The 25216-nt window shown below is 46.0% G+C and overlaps 1 protein-coding gene across 1 annotated transcript; it reads left to right on the plus strand.

The window, feature by feature from the left end:
- The first annotated feature begins 595 nt into the window (after nucleotides 1–595).
- Nucleotides 596–9350, plus strand: LOC129833685 (adenylate cyclase type 9-like). The gene has a single exon (XM_055898436.1). The coding sequence runs from the start codon at nucleotides 2759–2761 to the stop codon at nucleotides 4604–4606; it is 1848 nt and encodes a 615-aa protein (XP_055754411.1). The 5' UTR covers nucleotides 596–2758; the 3' UTR covers nucleotides 4607–9350.
- The last annotated feature ends 15866 nt before the right edge of the window (nucleotides 9351–25216 follow it).

Genomic DNA, 25216 nt, shown 5'->3' on the forward strand with positions numbered 1-25216 from the left:
TTTTCCTTCCTGCTAAGCATTCAAAATGTAATGAGTACTCTTGGGTGTCAGGGAACATGTAAAACTTACATTTTTTTCTTCAGGATTGTAGTAAAGTTGTTAAAAAATATCAATAGAACCTCAAAAACGGCTTAAGTAGTTCTTTAAAGTACTTTTACTTAAGTAATTTACACCACTGCAATATTCAACTGTAAAGTTAACTCCGAGACTACAGTTGAAGCCTACATACAGTAGCCTATAAAAACCTTTCAATGTCACTTTCTAAGTCTATAATGAATGCATGGGGAGGAGTGCATAATAAATAGAGAATAGATAGAGCAATAGAAATGACAGGGGATATTAATACATTTAGTGGGCTAGCATTTCCCATGACATTTGATTGTAATAGTTTGTTCCCAATATTGAAGCCTGGGGACATGGCACCGTTAATAGTATCATAAGTGAGCTGTTCTCTCTGGGGGTTGCTGCTGTCTTTGTTCAGGGCTGCACCCCGCCCTAGCACGCCTCCACACTCACTTTGTCATGGTTCCACGAATACCCCCTACACTACGGATAAAAACACCGGTGGTCTCGGTAACATCCGTGGTAGTGAGTGAGGAGCCCACATCTCTTCGAGAATATGGCTGGCGAGGTGAGGGCGTGTACCGAAGCGCTCACTGCGGGTAAAAAAGAAAAGGACACCCCACCTACCCCTGAATACGTGCTCGCCACCCTCCAGTCTTTCCCTTTCTCGCTTTTGCGTGCACGCACCTAAACACGTCCGCCCCCCTGTCACTACTCTCGTCCCTCTCTGACCCAAAGTCAGACGCACACATTTATACACAAGCGGGTGGACGGCGGATTCTGAAATCTCCGTGAAGATGGTGGTACCGGGGCCGTTTTTTTTAACTGTGCTTGGATAGCTCACATAACGCTTTACAGCGGTATCCATTGTGCCTCTTCTGGAAAGAAAGACCGGCGAATGGCCAGTCAACGGGGATAGGAGAACATCTCAAAGCGATGGAGAGGAGCGGACGGGAAGTGCGTTTAAATAGCTAAACCCGCAAATCTGCCTTGAATAAAATAGAAGTATTTGGACAGAAGAAAAAGACGCCTGCTTCTTCATGCAATTGAGTTGAAGTGGGGGATCAAGGAGCCGCTTGTCTGTTCAGGGAGGACTCGGTGTCCGGGGGATACGAGGAGGGGAGAAAGCTTGTAATTAGCCCATATTCTGCACTTGCTATTCGTCTGCGACTCAATGGGAAGAATAGTGGTGTGGGAAAAGTTTCCATCACACGAGCAAAGGAGGACGGAAAGGGGCTACATACAACCAAGACTGGCTTCAGCCGTGGCCCTGTATGGATGGCAGACTGAAGTTTACTGACAATTAAATTGCCGGTCACTCGTGGAATTATGGGAGAAACCAGTGCCAGTTATCAGGAAATTCAAATAAATGTTATGTTAACTTGACTGTTATTGTTTGATTGTATTATCAAAACAATATTTACTCAACACAGACTGAGCATGGGCTGGATCCAATAAAGTAGGTATTTGCGCGTGTAGGCCTACACTTGATCTCCAATTCAACTGTAGGTTTACTACATTTTGCAGCTCTTTGCTCTATTCTGCCACCTTGTCCTCTTCAAATTGCCCACTTCTCTCAGCGTGGATCCCGGGAATAGGAGGCGCAGCTTTGGAAATTCCGGAGAGGGAACTCAGGAAAGGACGGGGCTCCATCCATGGAAATACTTACGAATAGGCCTTTTCCCAATCACAGCAAGAGCATGTGGATAAAGAAGGATAATGGGCATTAGACGTCAGTGTTTGTTTTCTCTTTCTTGTTTATGTGAAGACATTTCCGCCTTAAATAACCCGGCATATGTCAAACAATAGTTCCGTAACTGTGGCTTTTCTTGCCTTTACAACGCCGGCGCTTGGGTTTATTTGGGGAATACAGGATAAAGTTCCACACACACTGTTAAGTGTTTACGCGTGAAGTTTGAAAGGATTATTTTTCTCATATATCACTGTAAATTGGAAGCAATTTCTGAATGCATTATAGTCTACTAGCTTAAAAGCATTACCATGTAATATATAACATATAAGAGGACAGGCAGGAGGCTACAGTTCTGATGACTCGAACATAAATGCAGACGCGATCTAAAATCAATAGAGGCTTATTTTGACAGTGCATGTACAAAGAATTGCTATGCAGGCAGCCAAGTAGTGAGAGCATGAAGGAATTTGATCCAGGTTTCAGTTGCCATTATCTGAAGAATTTGTACCAATATATCAGTAGTCTACAGTCGGCTATTTAGTCAGGGGAGAGCCTTGGAAATGCTACTGAAATGCTACTGAATACTACTTTAGTAGTATTACACAACTACGTGTCTACAGTCAACATAATTATGTTATGTAAGATTTTGACTTCTTCCCAAATCTTTTTCAATGAGTCAAAAACAGTTGTCAGTACTTGGACTGGAACAGAATAAACTGTGCGACACAAGTGCGTCAAAACAGAGGGGAAAGTATAAGAATGCGAGTATTGACGTCATGAGGGGCAATAATTAACAGGTCAGAATCCAGTACAGGTCACGTGTCAGACTTTTTCTTTGGAGATGTTTTCTGTTAGTGCATCATTTATTTCCCCCAACTTTTGCTTTTAATTTACACTTGTTCTAGTCTAGAGGGTACCACTCAATACATTCATAGCCTACATTGCCTTGCAAATAGCAATTTGCTCTATTATTGTCTAAATACTGCTAGATTAAAAAGCAACATGGCATCCCCCCAACATCAGCAGCTGCTGCCTCACAACACAGAGGTGAGCTGTGACTCAAGCGGCGAGGGCAGCGTCTCCGTGAGGATCAGCAGTAGTGTCAAACACAAGCACGGGGGAGGAGCCGGGGCGCTGGGTGGCATGGGAGGAGGCTTCATGGGGGGCGGGTCCAAACACTGCAAGTACAGCATCTCCTCTAGCTGCAGCTCAGGAGAGTCCGGGGTTCTCAGGCCCGTGGTTAAGGGGCTGCGAACCCAGAGGAAGATGCCCCAGCTGTTCGAAAGGTCTGCTGGGCACTTCTGGGACCCAAAGTTTGACTCTCCCATCCTGGAGGAGGCATGTAGGGAGAGGTGCTTTCCCCAGACCCAGCGGAGGTTCCGCTACGTCCTCTTCTACCTGTTCGCCGCCAGCCTCCTCTGGGGGGTGTACTTCAGTGCCAACCCCGACCGGTGTGACCGAACTGCCTTCCTCGTCCCCACCGCCTGCTTCCTCCTCTTCTGCCTCCTCCTCTTCCTTTTGACATTCACAAGGATCTACGCCCGCTGCTACAACCAGGCGTCGCTGCTGCTCATCGTGGTGACCTTTGCCCTCACCCTGGCACCACAGATCCAGACAGCCAACTTTAGGGACCTGGAGACCCTCCCTCCTGAGGATGTGGTGGAGGATGTGGGGGACTTCAGTGGCATGGAGCCCAGGAATGTGACCTTCAACCGGGACCTACCCACGGGCAGCGCCTGCCTATCTCCAGTAGGGACCTTCTCCCTGGGCATGGAGGTGCTGCTGCTACTCTACAGCGTCCTCCACGTCCGACTCTATGCCTCGGTGCTACTGGGACTTCTCTACTCTGTGCTCTTTGAAGCTCTGGGATGGCTTCACCTCACCCAGGCTGCTGGGGATGGTTGGAGCCAGGCCTCGGAGGGGTCAGACTCTGACTGGCACACTCTACGCTGGCTGGGGCCAGCCAAAGCTTTGCTCCACCTGTGCGCCCACGCCATCGGCATCCACCTTTTCATCATGTCTGAGGTGCGATCGCGAAGCACCTTCCTCAAGGTGGGCCAGGCCATCATGCACGGCAAGGACCTGGAGGTGGAGAAGGCGCTGAAAGAACGCATGATCCACTCTGTGATGCCTCGGAGGGTGGCTGACGACCTGATGAAGCAGGGCGACGAGGAAGGCTTGGCGGGCGGGAGCTCGGCCAAGCGCTACTCCAGCAGCGGCGCGGCGGCCGTCATCTCCAGTCCCAAGAACAACAAGAGGAATAAGACCTCAATCCCGAGAGGCCAGATCATCTTCAGACCCTTCAACATGAAGCGCATGGAGCCCGTCAGCATCCTCTTCGCGGATATCGTAGGCTTCACCAAGATGTCTGCCAACAAGTCGGCCCACGCTTTGGTGGGGCTCCTCAACGACCTCTTTGGACGTTTTGACCGGCTGTGCGAGCTGACGTGCTGTGAGAAGATAAGCACCCTCGGGGACTGCTACTACTGTGTGGCAGGCTGCCCTGAACCTCGGGCCGACCATGCCTACTGCTGCGTAGAGATGGGGCTGGGCATGATCCAAGCCATCGAACAGTTCTGCCAGGAGAAGAGTGAGATGGTTAACATGAGGGTGGGTGTCCACACGGGCACTGTCCTGTGCGGTATTCTAGGGATGAAGCGATTTAAGTTCGACGTGTGGTCCAACGATGTGAACCTGGCCAATTTGATGGAGCAACTGGGCGTGGCTGGGAAGGTGCACCTATCAGAGGCCACCGCCAACTTCCTGGATGACCGGTACCAGAGGGAGAACGGACGGGTCACTGAGAGGGTTGGACAGAGCGTGGTGGCGGACCAGCTAAAAGGTACGTGACCAGCTGGTTGCAAGGCGGGGCTTGATTGCTTTCAGTGGTGGAAAAGTACCCAATTGTCATACTTGAGTAAAAGTAAAGACACCTTAACAGAAAATTACTAAAGTAGAAGAGAAAGTCACCCAGTAAAATACGAGTTGAGTAAAAGTCTAAAAGTATTTGGTTTTAAATATACTTAAGTATCAAAAGTAAGTGTAATTGCTAAAATATACTTAAGTATCAAAAGTAAAAGTATACATCATTTCACATTCTTTATATTAAGCAAACCAGACAGCACGTTTTCTTCTTTTTTAAATGTACGGCTAGCCAGGGGAACACACCAACACTCAGACATTTACAAATGACGCATGTGTGTTTGGTGAGTCCGCCAGATCAGAGTCAGTAGGAATGACCAGGGATTATCTCTTGGTAAGTGAGTGAATTGGACAGTTTCCCTGTCCTGCTAAGCATTCAAAATGTAACGAGTATTTTTTGGGTGTCAGCGAAAATGTACAGAGTAAAAAGTACATACTTTTTTAATGTATGTAGTGAAGTAAAAGTTGTCAAAAATGTTAATAGTAAAGTACAGATACGGCAAAAAACTACTTAAGTAGTACTTGAAAGTACTTTTACTTATGCTTTCCAGTATTGCCTGGCTGTCAGGAGTTAAGCACAGATTGAGATGTTGTTGTGATTGCTAAATGTAACATGATATCCAGTCTTGTGCATTTGCTTTAGCATGGCATGGAGAGAGTCAGAAGCAACATTGATATTGATCTCTCTATGCAGTGGAGCATTTTAACATACCCTGGGACTGTTCTGGTTCTGCTGGTTCTGCCTTACTGACGGCCTCTCTATCAAATAACATTTTAACATACCCTGGGACTGTTCTGGTTCTGCCTTACTGACGGCCTCTCTATCAAATAACATTTTAACATACCCTGGGACTGTTCTGGTTCTGCCTTACTGACGGCCTCTCTATCAAATAACATTTTAACATACCCTGGGACTGTTCTGGTTCTGCCTAACTGATGGCCTCTCTATCAAATAACATTTTATTTGTCACATGCGCCGAATACAACAGGTGTAGCCCTTACCATGAAATGCTTACTTACAAGCCCTTAACCAACAATACAGTTTAAGAAATAAGGAAATTACATAACAACAACGAGGCAATGTACTGGGGGTACCGGTACCGAGTCAATGTGCGGGGTACAGGTTAGTCGAGGTAATTTCACGGTAGGGGTAAAGTGACTATGCATGGATAATAAACAGCGAGTAGCAGCAGTATAAACAAAGGTGTGTGTGGGGGGGTCAATGTAAATAGTCTGGGTGGCCATTTGATTAATTGTGATCTATCGGTGCTCTACTGATGCAGCAAGGTCACCTAACGGCAGTTTCGCAACACAGGCAGCAGTAATAAGGACGTTACGGCTGTTCAGTTTCACTTAGTAAACCTATGTGGTTTTTCTGAAAACCCTGACACCTGTATGCTGTGTTTATGTGCTGCAGTACGGTGCACCCATTTCTGTTCTGAATGAGAGCTTTATATAGGGCGAGTAGGGACACTACATCAAAGGTGATTGGTGGTTCCCTCTTTGTTGTCCGTGACAGCGAGACACGTGGGGCCTGGCACTGGTCAAGGTCAGCACCTGCTTCACAGTGTCGTATGTCATACGTTGGGGACATCAGGGGGGTTCAGTCTGTTGGGAGGTGCCCTTTGTGGCTGACTGGGTGTTGGTTTTATGTGACACTGAACCACAAACAGACGGTTGTACCCCTCTCTCCCCTGTCCTCCCCCTTATTTCTGTTCCCTGTTCAGTTATACTGCCTGCCTGCCTGCCACCCAGACGTCGTCCTCAATGTGACCCTGTTCTCTTACCCTGGCTCTGAACCTCCAAGGGATTGTCTTACCTTAGCGAGACTATTTCCTTAGGGGGAGACACTATAGACGCAAACTGTTACAGACCTATATCTATCCTACCCTGCCTTTCTAAAGTCTTTGAATCCCACTGTACCTTCTCCGCTATGCAATCTGGTTTCCGAGCGGGTCATGGGTGCACCTCAGCCACACTCAAGGTCCTAAACGATATTATAACCACCATCGATAAAAGACAAGACTGCGCAGCCGTCTTCATCGACCTGGCCAAGGCTTTCGACTTTGACAATCACTACATTCTTATCAGCAGACTCAACAGCCTTGGTTTCTCAAATGACTGCCTCGCCTGGTTCACCAACTACTTCTTAGATAGAGTTCAGTGTGTCAAATCGGAGGGCCTGTTGTCCGGACCTCTGGCAGTCTCTGTGGGGGTGCCACAGGGTTCAATTCTCGGGCCGACTCTTTTCTCTGTATACATCAATGATGTCGCTCTTGCTGCTGGTGATTCTCTGATCCACCTCTACGCAGACGACACCATTCTGTATACTTCTGGCCCTTCTTTGGACACTGTGTTAACTAACCTCCAGACGAGCTTCAATGCCATACAACACTCCTTCCGTGGCCTCCAACTACTCTTAAATGCAAGTGAAACTAAATGCATGCTCTTCAACCGATCGCTACCAGCACCTGCACACCCGTCTAGCATCACTACACTGGACGGTTCTTACTTAGAATATGTGGACAGCTACAAATACCTAGATGTCTGGTTAGACTGTAAACTCTCCTTCCAGACTCACGTTAAGCATCTCCAATCCAAATTGAAATCTAGAATCGGCTTCCTATTCCACAACAAAAGCATCCTTCACTCATGCTGCCAAACATACCCTCGTAAAACTGACTATCCTACCGATCCTTGACTTCGGCGATGTCATTTACAAAATAGCCTCCAACACTCTACTCAGCAAATTGGATGTAGTCAATCACAGTGCCATCTGTTTTGTCACCAAAGCCCCATATACTACCCACCACTGCGACCTGTATGCTCTCGTTGGCTGGCCCTCGATTCATATTCGTCGCCAAAACATCTATAAGTCTTTGCTAGGTAAAGCCCCACCTTATCTCAGCTCACTGGTCACCATAGCAGCACGCTCTCCAGCAGGTATATTTCACTGGTCATCCCCAAAGCCAACTCGTCCTTTGGCCGCCTTTCCTTCCAGTTCTCTGCTGCCAATGACTGGAACGAATTGCAAAAATCACTGAAGCTGGAGTCTTATATCTCCCTCACTAACTTCAAGCATCAGCTGTCAGAGTAGCTTACCGATCATTGCACCTGTACACAGCCCATCTGTAAATAGCCCACCCAACTACCTCATCCCCATATTGTTTCTTTTAATTTCTCCATTGCACCCCAGTATCTCTACTACTTGCCTCTATCTTCTGCACTATCCATCACTCCAGTGTTTAATTGCTAAATTGTAATTATTTCGCCACTATGGCCTAATTATTGCCTTACCTCCCTAATCTTACTACATTTGCACACACTGTATATAGATTTTTCTATTGGGTTATTGACTGTACGTTTGTTTATCCCATGTGTAACTCTGTGTTGTTTGTGTTGGACTGCTTTGCTTTATCTTGGCCAGGTCGCAGTTGTAAATGAGAACTTGTTCTCAACTGGCCTACCTGGTTAAATAAATAAATAAATAAGTGCCACTATTTATGCAACGGCTTTTCTTTATAAATGGATTCCAATTTACAGTGCATCTGCTCCGCCTCGTTTCAGCCTGACTCTTCTCTCTCTCTCCGTCTCCGTTCTCTTTCTCTCTCTCTCCGTTTCCTTTTCACGCTCTCTATTCCTCACTGTCCCTCTGCCCCTGCTAAATCGCATAACCCCAGAGAGACCAGTAATTCGGTTTTATTTGATGCATTTATGCAAATACCTCTGATGGAACTATAACTCTGGCTTAATGTCCCTTTTCATCATCTGGAGAATCAGTACATTATCACCTAGCAGTAATGAAGTTATGGTGCCAAACGTAGCTGTGTTTGAAAGGCTGAGGGATTGAACCGCCACTAAAATGTGCAGAAATGAAAATCATCTTTATTCTGGTCTCGACCTGTTTCTCTCGCCAGCCCTAGCAGTATCAGAGGCTCACGCTACACAACAGTCATTGTGGCCAATTATAGACCATGTATTGATTCAGTGAGTTTGTTGTTGGTGCGCCGTGAAGTCATGTATCTAATGAATCTGCGGCACTACCAGTATACTCTACCAGTATACTCTACCAGTATACTCTGCCAGTATACTCTACCAGTATACTCTACCAGTATACTCTACCAGTATACTCTGCAGTGTGTAGTCAGGGTTTTCAGGTCAAAATGACGGGTCACCTCGCTCATTCCCACGACCCTGCGTCCCACATGCAAGGGGAAAGGCCCCTTCACAGCTAGTAGGTGGATGCTGTGCTGGCTGACCTGTGTGTCACATCTCATAATCTTTAGACGTTGGGCGAGGAACTCTGCAGAAAGAAACATTGTGGTCTTCACATATATACAGGTAGGGGAAAGTCCTTTCCCAGCTAGTAGGTAGATGCTGTTTTGGCTGACCTGTGTGGGAAAGAAATTAGCAATGTCATGCAGTACATCACATGATTCTGAGCTTCTGGCTGAGACACTGCAGAAAGAAATACTGAGATTCTTATTACAACTTTAATAGTGACAACGTTTCGGTATAAGGAAGGACTATATATTGTGCATGCCTTTTTGTGTCTCTAGGCCTATGTTGGATCACAGTGGTGCCAACCAGGGTAAATGCCTGTGTGTGATTCCAGAGCATGAAGTCAATCTGAGCATTGTCATAGCATTATAACAGCGTGGCAGCGGCTGGCGGCGGGGGTGGCGGCGGGGCTGGCGGGCGGGTTGCCAGTGGGGGTGGCGGGCGGAATGGCGGCAGGGGTGGCGGCGGGGGCTGAACGCCTCAGCAGGTGCAGCCGGTCAGCTGGAAATGATGGATGATGGCGGGAAGGAAGGAAGATTCTTCTCTGTCAGAAACACCACCGCTCCCGTTTGTCAGGCAGCCCCTGGAGTGTCTTTAGTAGGCCACACACACACACCAGCAGGCGTGAAACAGCCCTGAAACCCAACAATGGTTGAATGTTTTATGGAGTGGTTGGGCCCGTTATGCTCTCTCCATCTGAGGGAAAATGGTGTCTTTTAACAGGTCCCCAGGCGCCTGTCCTAGACCGCCTGTGTAGTGTTGGTTTCCCTTCTCCAATCTCTCCCTCCCTCCTTTCATCTATCTCTTATCCATCTCTCTCTCTCTTCTCTCCCTCTGTCCCTCTCCCTTCTCACTGCCTCTGCTTCTCTCTCCCTCCCCCCTCTCACTCTCCCCTCCCCCCGCTCTCTCCTCCCCCGCTCTCCTTCTTCCTCATCCTCTCAACGATACTGTCTGTTAGGGCCGTTTCACACTGCATCTTTGATGTGTGGGCGTGTTGCTCTCTCTGTGACTTTACCATCATTCCATTTCTCAACACCATGACTCATGGTTACAGTCAGATCATTGTAACATTGCGTAGTGAGAACAAACCTTCAAGATTTGTGTATTTTAGTCAGCATATATAGTGTGCCAAGTAGCCTGTCTCTGTCTCTACACTGCACAACTCTAGCAGCAGCCTCTGTCTATACATTGCACAGCTATAGCAGCAGTCTTCAGCCAAGGAATCAGCATGTTATGAGCTTGCCAGGCGAGTAATGGGGCTATATTTACATTTTAGTCATTTAGCAGACATTTTTATCCAGAGTGACTTACAGGAACAATTAGGGGTAAGTGCCTTGCTCAAGGGCACAATGGCAGATTTGTCACCTAGTCGGTTAGTGAATTCTAAATAGCAACCTTTCGGTTACTGGCCCAACGCCCTTAACCAATAGGCTACCATAAGTGCCCTTTACTTAACGGCAAGAGGAAGAAGTGATTTGCAGCGCAACATTTCTCGCTCGTTAATTAGATTCAAGAGGGCGAAGGCGTCTGCCCTCGTCACTCTCCCTTTTTTTCCTGCCTCAGGTTAAATGTGCTGTTCCCACTCGTCTGACTCCCCCCTGCTCCCCCTCTTCTCTTCTCCCCCTCTTCCCCCTCTCCTCTCCTCCCTTCCCTCCATGATGTATTCAGTTCACTTCCCAAGATGTATCCTGTCCTTGTAGATTTTCTTGGCCCGCTGAGAGAGCTAGCTGTCAGGAGGAGAGAGTTGTGCTTGTTCGCTGTGAAAAATCTTCCCCACTGTCTTAGCGTACGTAAGCTACAGTAAATCATGGTGGGAAGGTGTGGATTCTGGCAGGGTCGGAGCTCTTCGCTCACCCAGCCGTGGGAGTAAGTGGCTTTGATCCAGACACTAATCGTTGTGCCACTGCCCCCCCTCCGTGGTCTTGATGTTCTTTTGAGTTAGTTAATGTCTCACTCTTGGTGTTCAGGGCCTTCAACGTTTTTTAAAAGCTTCATCGCATTCACAGAACAAGATTGTATTCAAGCCTTTTTTTTTAAAATCTATAACTGTGTCTTTTCCCCCTTTGGCACTGCTAAGCCAGGCCGAGCTGTAGGCCTACTGGGCTGGACTGGTTATGCATCCATCATAGTTGCTGGAACTGTGCTGGAAAGCACAATGTGATATAAAATATCCAAGCCACCCAGTTCAGGACGGATCTATAGTCTAAAGTGTGAATCAGGCATTTCATTACACACATGCTTAAACACACTCGTGTCTGACCTACAGTACCAGTCAAAAGTTTGGACAAACCTACTCATTCAATGTTTTTTCTTTATTTTTTACTATTTTCTACATTATATAATTATAGTGAAGATATCAAAACTATGAAATAACACATATGGAATCACGTAGTAACCAAAAAAGTGTTAAACAAATCTAAATATATTTTAGATTTTTCAAAGTAGCCACCCTTTGCCTTGATGACAGCTTTACCACACTCTTGGCATTTTCTCAAACAGCTTCACCTGGAATGCTTTTCCAACAGTCTTGAAGGAGTTCCCACATATGCTGAGCACTTGTTGGCTGCTTTTCCTTCACTCTGTGGTCCAATTCATCCCAAACCATCTTAATTGAGTTGAGGTCGGGTGATTGTGGAGGCCAGGTCATCTGATGCAGCACTCCATCACTCTCCTTCTTGGTCAAATAGTCCTTATACAGCCTGGAGGTGTTTTGGGTCATTGTCCTATTGAAAACAAATGATATAGTCCCACTAAGCACAAACCAGATGGGATGGCGTCTCGCTGCATAATGCTGTGGTCGCCATGCTGGTTAAGTGTGCTTTGAATTCTAAATAAATCACTGACAGTGTCACCAGCAAAGCACCATCACACCTCCTCCTCCATGCTTCACGGTAGGAACCACACATGCGGAGACTCTCCGTTCACCGGTTAAAACCAAAAATCTCACATTTCCAATGGTTTAATGTCCATTGCTCCTGTTTCTTGGCCCAAGCAAGTCTCTTCTTCTTATTGGTGTCCTTTAGTAGTGTTTTTTTCCGCAGCAATTCGACCACGAAGGCCTCATTCATGCAGTCTCCTCTGAACAGTTGATTTTGAGATGTGTCTGTTAATTGAACTCTGTTAAGCATTTATTTAGGCTGCAATTTCTGAGGCTGGTAACTCTAATGAACTTATCCTCTGCAGCAGAGGTAACTCTGGGTCTTCCTTTCCTGTGGCAGTCCTCATGAGAGCCAGTTTCATCATTGCGCTTGATGGTTTTTGCGTTGTTTTTTTCATCACTGCACTTGAAGAAATGTTCAACATTTTTGAAATGTTCTCTATCGACTGACCTTCATGTCTGAAAGTAATGATAGACTGTCATTTATCTTTGCTTATTTGAGCTGTTCTTGCAATAATATGACCTTGGTATTTTACCAAATAGGACTATCTTCTGTATACCACACCTACCTTGTCACAACACAACTGATTGGCTCAAACACATTAAGAAGGAAAGAAATTCCACAAATTAACTTTTAAGAAGGCACACCTGTTAATTGAAATGTATTCCAGGTGCATACCTCATGAAGCTGGTTGAGAGAATGCCAAGAGTGTGCAAAGCTGTCATCAAGGCAAAGGGTGGCTACTATGAAGAATCTAAAATCTAAAATCTAGACACTTTTTTTGTTCCTACATGATTCCATATGTGTTATTTCATAGTTTTGATGTCTTCGCTATTATTCTACAATGTAGAAAATAGTAAAAATAAAGAAATACCCTTGAATGAGTAGGTGTGTCCAAACTTTCGACTGGTACTATAACTGTGTACAATTTATTGTTGTGTTTGTAGCCTCTGGCTGAGTGCCAAATAGTTAAATGTCACAGGTGCATCCTGTTAAGGATGAGCTAGCCAGCCCCTAAGTGACGTTCTAATAATAGCCATTCTGGATCTGCTTGTGTCTGTCTACATGGTGCTAATAAGTCATTTTGACATTGTTTTTAGTCTTACATTTCCTTCACTAAAATTGCTGACTGTATGCAGAATGCCTTGTGAGTTAGTTGAGATGTGAATACAGTCTTAGCCGAGGAAGCCTAGGCCTAAACAGGGAAGTTGACAGGTCTGTCTGAATCGTTGGGGAAGTGCAGTCTTCTGAAGGAGTGCAGTCTCATCTGTGATTAGATTTAAAAGGGGCAGCAGGTAGTCTAAGAGCGTTGGGCCTGTGGTAGAATTACAACATTATGTTAATCACATTACTTTCATATAAGAATGTAGGCCTATATTAGTACATTCACACTGTCGGTTTTTCTGGCAACATAATAGGGGTTTTAGAACTCTCGTGGCTGTGCGAACTGAGAGGAGCCTCTGAGATTTAACGCTGACAGTCGATTTACGATGGCTTGGTGATAAGACAACATTCCATTGACGGGAACGTTCGATTAAGGCAGTGTCACGCCCTGACGTTGCCTCTGATTGGGGATCAAATTTAGGCAGCCTTTCCCACCTGTTGTTTATGGGATCTTGATTTTGTATTGTTGCTCTTTTAGCCCTACAAAGCTGGACGTTTCGTTTTGTTACTCTTTCTTGTTTTGTGCCGGTTATCTAAATAAAAATGATTAACCTACTCCACGCTGCATCTTGGTCCGACCATCCTTCAAACAACGATCGTTACAGGCAGCCTCCTGCACCTCTCTGATTCAGAGAGGTTAAATGCGGAAGATACATTTCGGTTGAAGGCATTCAGTTGTACAACTGACTAGGTATCCCCCTTTCCTCTTCTATCCCTGACAAGAGCAGTCAGTGAGCACCTCTTCAGAAGTGTCTTTTTGATCTCCACGTACCTCTCTCCCCCTGTCTCTGTGTGGTCCCGACGGTTGGTATATCTGTGTGTCTAGTGTCTGTCTGCCCGCTTGTCTATCCGCCCCCTCGTCCGTCTGCAATGTTTGCCCGGCCCCCTGTTGTCCCTATCTCAGTGGAAATGGGAGCTGTTTTGGGCTCTCACCCTGGAAGTGACCTGGCTGTGTCCATCCTGTCTTGGTGACTAATTCGGAGCGATGGCACCTGCAGAACATCACGCTATAGTTAGAGCTAAATGTCAGCATCATAGAAATAGAGTTACTAGAATGGGCATCCCCTTTCATGTCAATGAGATCATGATAGGTGGACTAGTAATTATATTTCTACAGTTTGTATGGCTCTCTTTAGTCTGTTTTAGATGACATTCAGGTGACAGAATTCCAGCGCTCGGACAAGAGCTGGTTATGCTGCTTTGAAGTGGATGGATCATATTATTATATCATATTCTTGTTGAATGTAGAACCCTGACTGTCCCGACTTCTGCCGAAGTTGGTCCCTCTCCTTGTTCGGGCGGCGTTCGGCGGTCGAAGTCGCCGACCTTCTAGCCATCGCTGATCCTCTTTTCATTTTCCTTTGGTTTTGTCTTGTCTTCCTTGTCTTGTCTTGTCTTTTAACCCTCTGTTCCCCCTCATGACCTTGTCGGTGATTGTTTATTGTAAGTGCTTGTGCACATCTTTCCTGGTGTGCGTTGGGTTATGTACCCATTTATTTTATTATTCTGTTTTCCGGTGAGTTTTTGTTATTAAACTGCGCCGTTGGAAACACAGTTATTTCTCTCCTGCGTCTGACTTCTCTGCCGCCAGTTCGCACCCCTTACACTGACCTTCTCTAACTGTACTGCTGAGCTCAGTGGTGTACTGCTTCTGCTAGGGAGCGGGGGCGTAGACCTGGGTTCAAATACTATTTCAAATCCTTCAAATACTTTGAGTGTTTGCTTTAGCCTGCCTGGAGTGTTAAATGGGTGGAGTTTGCGGTTTTGAACGTATTCTATTGGTTGCTTTTTGCCAGGAAAGCTCAATCAAACACAGCACAAATGATTTCAACTAGTGTTTGAACTTAGATCTGCTGGGGGAGCGTTGGATCACATCACTCTCCTCCTCTCTAAGGACATGTTAAATTAAACAGGACTGGGTCATCTTATCTACTCGAAAGTGATTAATGCTAGTAATGCTCACTTGTTACATCTTCCACACAGGCCTGGGTTGGGTCTGGCACTCTATTCCCTATATAGTGCACTGCTTTTGACCAGGGCCCATAGGGGTTTAGTCAAAATTAGAGCACTATATAAGGAATCCGGTGCCATTTGGGACACAGGCCTGGCGTTTAACACGTATTTCTCACTAATAACCCAAAACACGTCAGGTCTTTGCCAATATAGTTTTATCATTAGACGTGTTATTGATTCTCTATAATAGGGCTGTCATGTTGGTGTAATTTATGAAGTGTTGATGTGTTCTGAGAGGGGAAAGGGGCTTTGGGGATTATATATCACAGAGAATCGACTAGAAGACGGAGGCTTAAGACACTCAATTTGTATTCTTGTCTGTGTTATTAATCTCTCTCTATACGGTCAGGCACGCACACTGTTCACTGCTTCGTGATTGGGAAATTGATTAGCTCCATTGGAATTTATTTGGTTGGAAAGAGTAGGACCCTGGTAACTGCAAATAGTCTAGATGATGAATGTTCATGCATCCCTGCACACCAAACGGGTTGTTATTCAATTCAGCCCCAGAACAGGTACCTGTTACCGGTGAAGCCACACACACGTAGACACACACACAATGCTACAGTAGTCTATAGTGATCCACACTACAGAGTTCTCTGCCTGCTTGTGATTCAAACAATCCTCTTTACACTGTGAAGATTACTAATGCAACTACCTGTGACCTTGATAAGGAGAAATGATGCTAGCTCGGAGGTCGTTCTCAGAGAGCCCAGAGGGCGAAATGGAGCGAGGGAGGAAAAAGAGGGAGGGAGGTAGAAATAGATGGAATGAGAATTGGAGCACGGCCTATTAGCAATGTTTTGCTGCAGGCTGCTATGAGGCTGTCCCAGCCGAGTCCTCTGGGTCGCCGGGCAGAATATAGCAGAACCACAGCAATGATCTGGCTGAGGTACTCTAACAGGGTTTTATGGTAAGGTCCAGTTAAACTGTAACCCTGTTACAGACACTTGAGCGTTGATTGTGTGTGTGTGTGCACATGTATATTCATGCCTATACTGGCCCTCTTTGCAACCCCGTTCAGAGCTTGAACAGGACTGTTTCTGTCCTGAAGTCATTTTAGTTAAGCCTCAGAGCTGAAATCACTACATAGTAATGGGTGGTTAAGCTGTGGAGGCAGCTGCAGGGATGGTTTGTAAGACTAAGGGTAAATAGATCCTGGGGATTACCATTATGCTGCATACTGCGAGTGGCGGCGGGAGAAGGGTGTGCTTTCATCTAAGGCCTGGGGAGACTGGGGACAACGTGACTGCACAGTGTAGAGTGAAGACAGACATGCTGGAGGGGACAGGAGACTGTAGAGTGAAGACAGACAGGCTGCAGGGCTGGAGGGGACAGTACAGGGGACCAGAGACTGTAATGTGAAGACAGACATGCTGGAGGGGACAGGAGACTGTAGTTATAGTGAAGACATACAGGCTGGAGGGGACAGTACAGGGGACCGGAGACTGTAATGTGAAGACAGACATGCTGGAGGGGACAGGAGACTGTAGATATAGTGAAGACATACAGGCTGGTCAGGACCAGGGAAAGGACTCCACGGGCCAGAGCTAAATGCTCAATTTCATTGATGTGAAACATTCTGTACATTGCAGATAGAAATAGAATGAATAGAGCTGACACGATTCCCTATTCCACATAACAGACAATAACATCTGTTCTACACCATACATTTCTATCTGAATGTTGTGTACCGTTGCATCCTCCTGAACAGATCAAATAAAATACAATTTTATTAGTCACATGCACCGAATACAACAGGTGTAAACCTTACAGTGAAATGCTTACATATGAGCCCTTAACCAACAATGCAGTTTCAAAAAATATGGATAACAATTAGAAATAAAAGTAACAAGTAATTAAAGAGCAGCAGTAAAATAACAATAGCGAGACTATATACAGGGGGATACTGGTACAGAGTCAATGTGCGGGGGCACCGGTTAGTTGAGGTAATATGTACATGTAGGTGGAGTTATTAAAGTGACTATGCATAGATGATAACAACAGAGAGTAGCAGCGGTGTAAAGGGGGGGGGGGGGCAATGCAAATACTCTGGGTAGCCATTTGATTAGGTGTTCAGAGTCTTATGGCTTGGGGGTAGGAGCTGTTTAGAAGCTGCTTGCCGTGCGGTAGCAGAGAGAACAGTCTATGACTAGGGTGGCTGGAGTCTTTGACAATTTTTAGGGACTTCCTCTGACACCACTTGGTATAGAGGTCCTGGATGGCAGGAAGCTTGGCCCCAGTGATGTACTGGGCCGTTTGCACTACCCTCTGTAGTGCCTTGCGTTTGGAGGCTGAGCAGTCGCCATACCAGGCAGTGATGCAACCAGTCAGGATGCTCTCGATGGTGCAGTTGTAGAAGCTTTTGAGTATCTGAGGACCCATGCCAAATCTTTTCACGACTGTCTTGGTGTGCTTGTACCATGTTAGTTTGTTAGTGATGTGGACACCAAGGAACTTGAAGCTCTCAACCTGCTCCACTGCAGCCTCGTCAATGAGAATGGGGGCTTGCTCAGTCCTCCTTTTCCTATAGTCCACAATATTCTCCTTTGTCTTGATCACGTTGAGGGAGAGGTTGTTGTCCTTGCACTACACGGTCAGGTCTCTGACCTCCTCCCTATAGGCTGTCTCGTCGTTGTCGGTGATCAGGCCTACTACCACTGTTGTGTCATCGGCAAACTTAATGATTGTGTTGGAGATGTGCCTGGCCGTGCAGTCATGAGTGAACAGGGAGTACAGGAGGGGATTGAACACGCACCCCTGAGGGGCCCCCGTGTGGAGGATCAAGATGGCGGATGTGATGTTACCTACCCTTACCACCTGGGGGCGGCCCGTCAGGAAGTCTAGGATCCAGTTGCAGAGGGAGGTGTTTAGTCCCAGGGTCCTTAGCTTATTGATGAGCTTTGAGGGCACTATGGTGTTGAACGATGAGCTGTAGTCAATGAATAGCATTCTCACATAGGTGTTCCTTTTGTCCAGGTGGGAAAAGGCAGTGTGGAGTGCAATAGAGATTGCATCATCTGTGGATCTGTTGGGGCGGTATGCAAATTGGAGTGGGTCTAGGGTTTCTGGGATAATGGTGTTGATGTGAGCCATGACCAGCCTTTCAAAGTAATTCATGGCTACAGACGAGAGTGCTACGGGCCGGTAGTCATTTAGGCAGGTTACCTTAGTGTTCTTGGGCACAGGCACTGTGGTGGTCTGCTTAAAAAATATTGGTATTACAGACTGGGAGAGGTTGAAAATGTCAGTGAAGACACTTACCAGTTGGTCAGCGCATGCTCGCATCCTGGCCCTGCGGCCTTGTGAATGTTGACCTGTTTAAAGGTCTTACTCAGCATGATTTAGCGTGATCACACAGTCTTCCAGAACAGCTGGTGCTCTCATGCATGTTTCAGTGTTATTTGCTTCGAAGTGAGCATAGAAGTAGTTTAGCTTGTCTGGTAGGGTTGTGTCACTGGGCAGCTCTCGGCTGTGCTTCCCTTTGTGATATGTAATGGTTTGCAAGCCCTGCCACATCCGATGTGCATCAGAGCCGGTGTAGTACGATTCGATCTTAGTCCTGTATTGAGGCTTTGCCTGTTTGATGGTTCGTCGAAGGGCATAGCGGGATTTCTTATAAGCTTCCGGGTTAGAGTCCCGCTCCATGAAAGCGGCAGCTCTAGCCTTTAGCTCAGTGCGGATGTTGCCTGTAATCCATGGCTTCTGGTTGGGGTATGTACTTAAGGTCACTTTGGGGACGACGTCCTTGATGCACTTATTGATGAAGCCAATGACTGATGTAGTCTACTCCTCAATGCCATCAGAGTAATCCCGGAACATATTCCAGTCTGTGCTAGCAAAACAGTCCTGTAGCTTAGCATCTGCTTAATTTGACCACTTATTTGATTGATCTACTCCTCAATGGTGCTTCCTGCTTTAATTTTTGCTCATAAGCAGGAATCAGGATAGAATTATGGTCAGATTTTCCAAATGGAGTGCGAGTGAGAGCTTTGTATGCGTCTCTGTGTGTTGAGTAAAGGTGGTCAAGAGTTATTTTTCCTCTGGTTGCACATTTAACATGCTGATAGAAATTTGGCAAAACTGATTAAGTTTCCCTGCATTAAAGTCCCCGGCTACTTGGAGCGTCGCCTCTGGGTGAGCTATTTCTTGTTTGCTTATGGCAGAATACAGCTCATTCAATGCTGTCTTAGTGCCATCCTCTGACTGTGGTGGTATGTAAAGAGCTATGAAAAATACAGATGAAAACTCTCTAGGTAGATAGTGTGGTCTACAGCTCATGAGATACTCTACCTCAGGCGAGCAATAGCTCAATACTTCCTTAGATATCGTGCACCAGCTGTTATTTACAAAAAATATATAGTCCCCCGCCCCTTGTCTTACCAGACGCTGCTGTTCTATCCTGCCGGTACAGCGTATAACCAGCCAGCTCTATGTTGATAATGTCGTCGTTCAGCCACGAATCCGTGAAGCATAAGATATTACAGTTTTTAAAATCCTGTTGGTAGTTCAATCTTCCACGTAGGTCATCGATTTTATTCTCCAAAGATTGCACATTTGCTAACAGAATGGAAAGAAGTGGGGGTTTACTCGATCGCCTACAAATTCTCAGAAAGCAGCCCGCCCTCTGGCCCCTTTTTCTCCGCCGCCTCTTCACGCAAATCACGGGGATCTGGGCCTGTTCCCGAGAAAGCAGTATATTGTTCACGTCGGGCTCATCAGACTCGTTAAAGGAAAAAAAGGATTCTGCCAGTCCGTAGTGAGTAATCGCAGTCCTGATGTCCAGAAGTTATTTTTGGCAATAAGAGACGGTAGCAGCAACATTATGTATAAAAGAGGTTTAAAAAGAAGTTACAAACAACGCAAATAAACAAACCAAAAACAGAAACGGTTGGGGACATGTAAAATGTCTACCTTCTTCTCCATTTAACAGGCCACTGCTGTATTGTAGCTTCTAAATAGTTAGCCAGACACCCAGCAGTACAGCACACATCCCTGTAGACTGACACCTGTGACATCATTAGCTTAATCTGCTAGGCCCTGTTCATTGGCTGTTTTGAACCCGAGTGAAACTGGTAAGGTTCTACCTCTCTTTACAACACATATATTTATTTTCTGCTGCAAAGGGTTTTGCAACAGATTTCCTTACTGAACAGGACCCAGTACTCAGCAAAATGACCTGTGTCATGCTGGGTGAATTTGGCAAGCGATACGTACAACAAGGTTATTGTAGAATTGTGATATGGTAATTAGCTTAGAGCTTTATAGTGCCAGTCAATCAATTATGCTATGTCATAGGCTACAGTACAATGTCACTGCTCAGCAATATCAGAACAGGCCTATTACCCGTTTCATGCTGTGTGGTTGCTCAAGCTAGGCTTGCATATGTTCATGGGTGTAGGTGTGCGTGTGTGCGTGTGCATACGCGTGCGTGTGTGTGTTAGAAATCCCTAACTGGAGCCACAGTAGAGGATAGCTGTCTCTCCAGTGGAGTGTCTGGTCTCTATCCTCTTCCACAGAGCTCCCTGAGGGAGGGTCAAGGAGAGAGAGAGAATCAGAGCACTGCTGTCTGTCTGTTAAAGGAACATAAACACTTCATAACCAGGGACCCACTGTTTACCAGTAATGTCTGCAATAAACATGGCTGTCTTTAGAGTTATATTGGCAATGTAGCCTGTTGTTCTTGTCGGAAGGCGTCAACATTAAGGCTATGTGTACACCTGAGGATGGTAAGTTGCAAATACAAAGCTGTGTATATGAGCTTAAAGTGGACAAATAATACTCAACCTACTTTCAATAATACTAGGTTTTAGTCAGTAACCTTGGTTAGAGTTCAAACACTGGAACTCTGCTTCTCACATTCTGTTTTCCAGCATGGATTCCGTCAGCTGCTGTGTAACCAGGCCAGCTCTTTGCAGTTCGGTCAGTGAGAGACAACTGACCATTTAGTGTTATTGGATAATTAGCGGAGTGTTAATGGGTGTCTCTGACTTTGTCTGGCTGTCTGCCTGCTCAGTTAATAGCAAGGTCAGTGCCAGTGGTCAAGCGTCCTGGATGTGAGTTGGAGTGGGCAGGAAGGGTACAGGCGGGGAGAGGGGGGTAGACGGGCACTAGCCTGGGGTCAGGGGGCACCGTACCAGCTGCTCTGCTGCTTTGGCTGCTGCTTACAGATCACACTGCCAGCCCCCTCTCTTCAGCAAGGTTACCATCACTGGAAAAGTCCTGCTGTGTTCCCTTGTGTCCCCATCATGTTATTCATGTGATCTTGTTTAAGTTGTCGTTATTTAGTAGAGGATATGCTGTAGGCACCAGAATGTGTCTGTGTGTCTTTAATGCATGTCTCATCCCTTCCTTTCTGTTATTTCATGGATTGGACCCTCTTGGTTTGCTTACCATCAGTAACCTGTAGGCTCTGTTGGTCCTCCATCAGCAGTGGGGACTGCTGAATCAGATTTTCACCAGCATATAGACATGTTGTATCCCTTAACCATAATGGAGCAGTTTCTGATTTTCACCAGCATTTAGACATGTTGTATCCCTTAAACATAATGGAGCGGTTTCTGATTTTCACCAGGATATAGACATGTTGTATCCCTTAACCATAATGGAGCGGTTTCTGATTTTCACCAGCATGTAGACATGTTGTATCCCTTAACCATAATGGAGCGGTTTCTGATTTTCACCAGCATATAGACATGTTGTATCCCTTAACCATAATGGAGCGGTTTCTGATTTTCACCAGCATATAGACATGTTGTATCCCGTAACCATAATGGAGCGGTTTCTGATTTTCACCAGGATATAGACATGTTGTATCCCTTAACCATAATGGAGCGGTTTCTGATTTTCACCAGCATATAGACATGTTGTATCCCTTAACCATAATGGAGCGGTTTCTGATTTTCACCAGGATATAGACATGTTGTATCCCTTAACCATAATGGAGCCGTTTCTGATTTTCACCAGCATATAGACATGTTGTATCCCTTAACCATAATGGAGCGGTTTCTGATTTTCACCAGCATATAGACATGTTGTATCCCTTAACCATAATGGAGCGGTTTCTGATTTTCACCAGGATATAGACATGTTGTATCCCGTAACCATAATGGAGCGGTTTCTGATTTTCACCAGGATATAGACATGTTGTATCCCTTAACCATAATGGAGCCGTTTCTGATTTTCACCAGCATTTAGACATGTTGTATCCCTTAAACATAATGGAGCGGTTTCTGATTTTCACCAGCATATAGACATGTTGTATCCCGTAACCATAATGGAGCGGTTTCTGATTTTCACCAGGATATAGACATGTTGTATCCCTTAACCATAATGGAGCGGTTTCTGATTTTCACCAGCATATAGACATGTTGTATCCCTTAACCATAATGGAGCGGTTTCTGATTTTCACCAGCATATAGACATGTTGTATCCCTTAACCATAATGGAGCGGTTTCTGATTTTCACCAGCATATAGACATGTTGTATCCCTTAACCATAATGGAGCGGTTTCTGATTTTCACCAGCATATAGACATGTTGTATCCCTTAACCATAATGGAGCAGTTTCTGATTTTGGACTCATAGTAAGCCTGTTTCTAAAAACCTTCACTAATTAATATTCTCCATTGAGTGTTTAGTGAGCTGCTCTTTAGTCCAGGAGTAAAAAGCCTAATCTGGGTCCAGGAAACCAACCTAATGTCTATGATCAACATATCAAAGACATACTCTACTGTACTGCAGTGAGCAGTATGGGGGTGTAATGTAGCTCTGGCTCTACACGTTTCATCTGCTCCATTGGTTTACATTCAACTGGAGTGCGGCACTAATGCAGTGCAGCCATGCAGTGCTCTGTTGTCGTGGGTACGAGGGAGAGATTTAGATTTACTGTAATTAGGCTATAAATCAGTGGGCTGACAGAGCGGTGGGTTGTTACAGTAGAGATGACCTTAGGGTTGCAACAGAGGATGTACAGGATCCATAGGGTCTTTATTGTCCCTAAGTGATGATGTCAGGGTTGGAACAGTGGAGATAGGAACCTAGTTACAGTATATAGTTTCATTTATTAGATCATTAAAAGTAGTAGGCTGCTCCAGCTGGAGGCAACACTACAGTTAGTGAACAGTGGAGAGAGGACGGTAGTGTCCTTTAGTGATGATGTCAGGGTTGGAACAGTGGAGATAGGATTGTACCCTTAGTGATGATGTCAGGGTTGGAACAGTGGAGACAGGATTGTACCGTTAGTGATGATGTCAGGGTTGGAACAGTGGAGATAGGATTGTACCCTTAGTGATGATGTCAGGGTTGGAACAGTGGCGATAGGAGGATAGTGTCCCTTAGTGATGATGTCAGGGTTGGAACAGTGGAGACAGGATTGTACCGTTAGTGATGATGTCAGGGTTGGAACAGTGGAGATAGGATTGTACCCTTAGTGATGATGTCAGGGTTGGAACAGTGGAGATAGGATTGTACCCTTAGTGATGGTGTCAGGGTTGGAACAGTGGAGATATGATTGTACCCTTAGTGATGGTGTCAGGGTTGGAACAGTGGAGATAGGATTGTACCGTTAGTGATGATGTCAGGGTTGGAACAGTGGCGACAGGATTGTACAGTTAGTGATGATGTCAGGGTTGGAACAGTGGCGATAGGAGGATAGTGTCCCTTAGTGATGATGTCAGGGTTGGAACAGTGGCGATAGGATGATAGTGTCCCTTAGTGATGATGTCAGGGTTGGAACAGTGGCGATAGGAGGATAGTGTCCCTTAGTGATGATGTCAGGGTTGGAACAGTGGCGATAGGAGGATAGTGTCCCTTAGTGATGATGTCAGGGTTGGAACAGTGGCGATAGGAGGATAGTGTCCCTTAGTGATGATGTCAGGGTTGGAACAGTGGCGATAGGAGGATAGTGTCCCTTAGTGATACTCTCACTAGGGTTCTTCTCTCCATCCTCTCTACAGTGAGAAAGGCTGACACACAGATCCACATTGTTGTTGAAAAGGAGAAGGACAGAGTTTTTTTTTACTTCCGCAGCTCTGGCTGCTGATGTTGAGCAGCTTTCTCTATGTGCAGTTGGACAGTGCAGCAGTATTAGAACAGTTCATAGCCACCAGAAAAGGACATGTCCAGCAACTGAAAGTCAGTAGCCAGAGCACATCCTTCTATCACCTTGTAAGCACAGCAACCCAACCCCTAATTTTATTTTTAACCTTTATTTAACTAGGCAAGTCAGTTAAGAACAAATTCTTTACAATGACGGCCTACCCCGGCCAAACCAGGACGATGCTGGGCCAATTTTGCACCACCCTATGGGACTCCCAATCACGGCCAGATGCAGCCTGGATTCAAACCAGGTACTGCAGTGACACCTCTTGCATTGAGATGCAGTGTCTTAGACCACTGTGCCACTTGGGAGCAGTGACTGAACACCATAGAATGTGACCTTCAAATGATCTCTGCTCATTACTTTCTGTGAAGCTCGTATTGCTTCCTTTTGAGAGCGAGTCAGAGATGCCCTCTGTGTTGACTCAGCTGGCAGAGATTCAGAGATGCCCGTCAAAATGCCAGCCTTCAGCAGAACAGAACAGAGAAGGGCAATCACCATGGCAGTGCCACGGCAACGCAAACCATCCTTCTGCCCGGAGGTCCCAGTGAAGGTAATAATCGCCATGGCAACAACAACCAGCGGATGGCTGACGAGGGTCAGCTGGAGTCTGCGTGTCTGGAGTGTCTCTTAGGAATGGATGGTTAGGCTGTGTAGTGTGTGTAGGACTGTGGGGGAAATACATGTTAGTCATAACAGCAGACATTGGCCAATAGAACTGGTATCTGTAGCTCATATGTGCAGAAGACGTGCACAAATATGCACACTCTGTCTCCCTTTCCTTCTTTTCCTTTTTACTCTAACAAACGTGCGGGTCAAACGTGCGGGTCAAACGTGCGGGTCAAACGTACAGGTCAGATGTACACACACTCACTTACTCTCCTCTCTCTCTCTCTCTCTCTCTCTCTCTCTCTCTCTCTCTCTCAGCTCGTTCGTGTGCTCTGCGGGGAGCGTGTGTGATAAATTGATGTGAATTATGAATGAGATCAGACCATGAAGAGGAGCCAGCCACAACCAGCCAGTCCACCCACCAACCTGAAACCTGCTCAAAGAGCCATCAGTAATACCACAGATTCCCATCTCCCTCAGTGTGTGTCTGTGT

This window comes from Salvelinus fontinalis, chromosome 34 (assembly GCF_029448725.1).
Source record: "Salvelinus fontinalis isolate EN_2023a chromosome 34, ASM2944872v1, whole genome shotgun sequence".
Lineage (NCBI taxonomy): Eukaryota > Metazoa > Chordata > Actinopteri > Salmoniformes > Salmonidae > Salvelinus > Salvelinus fontinalis.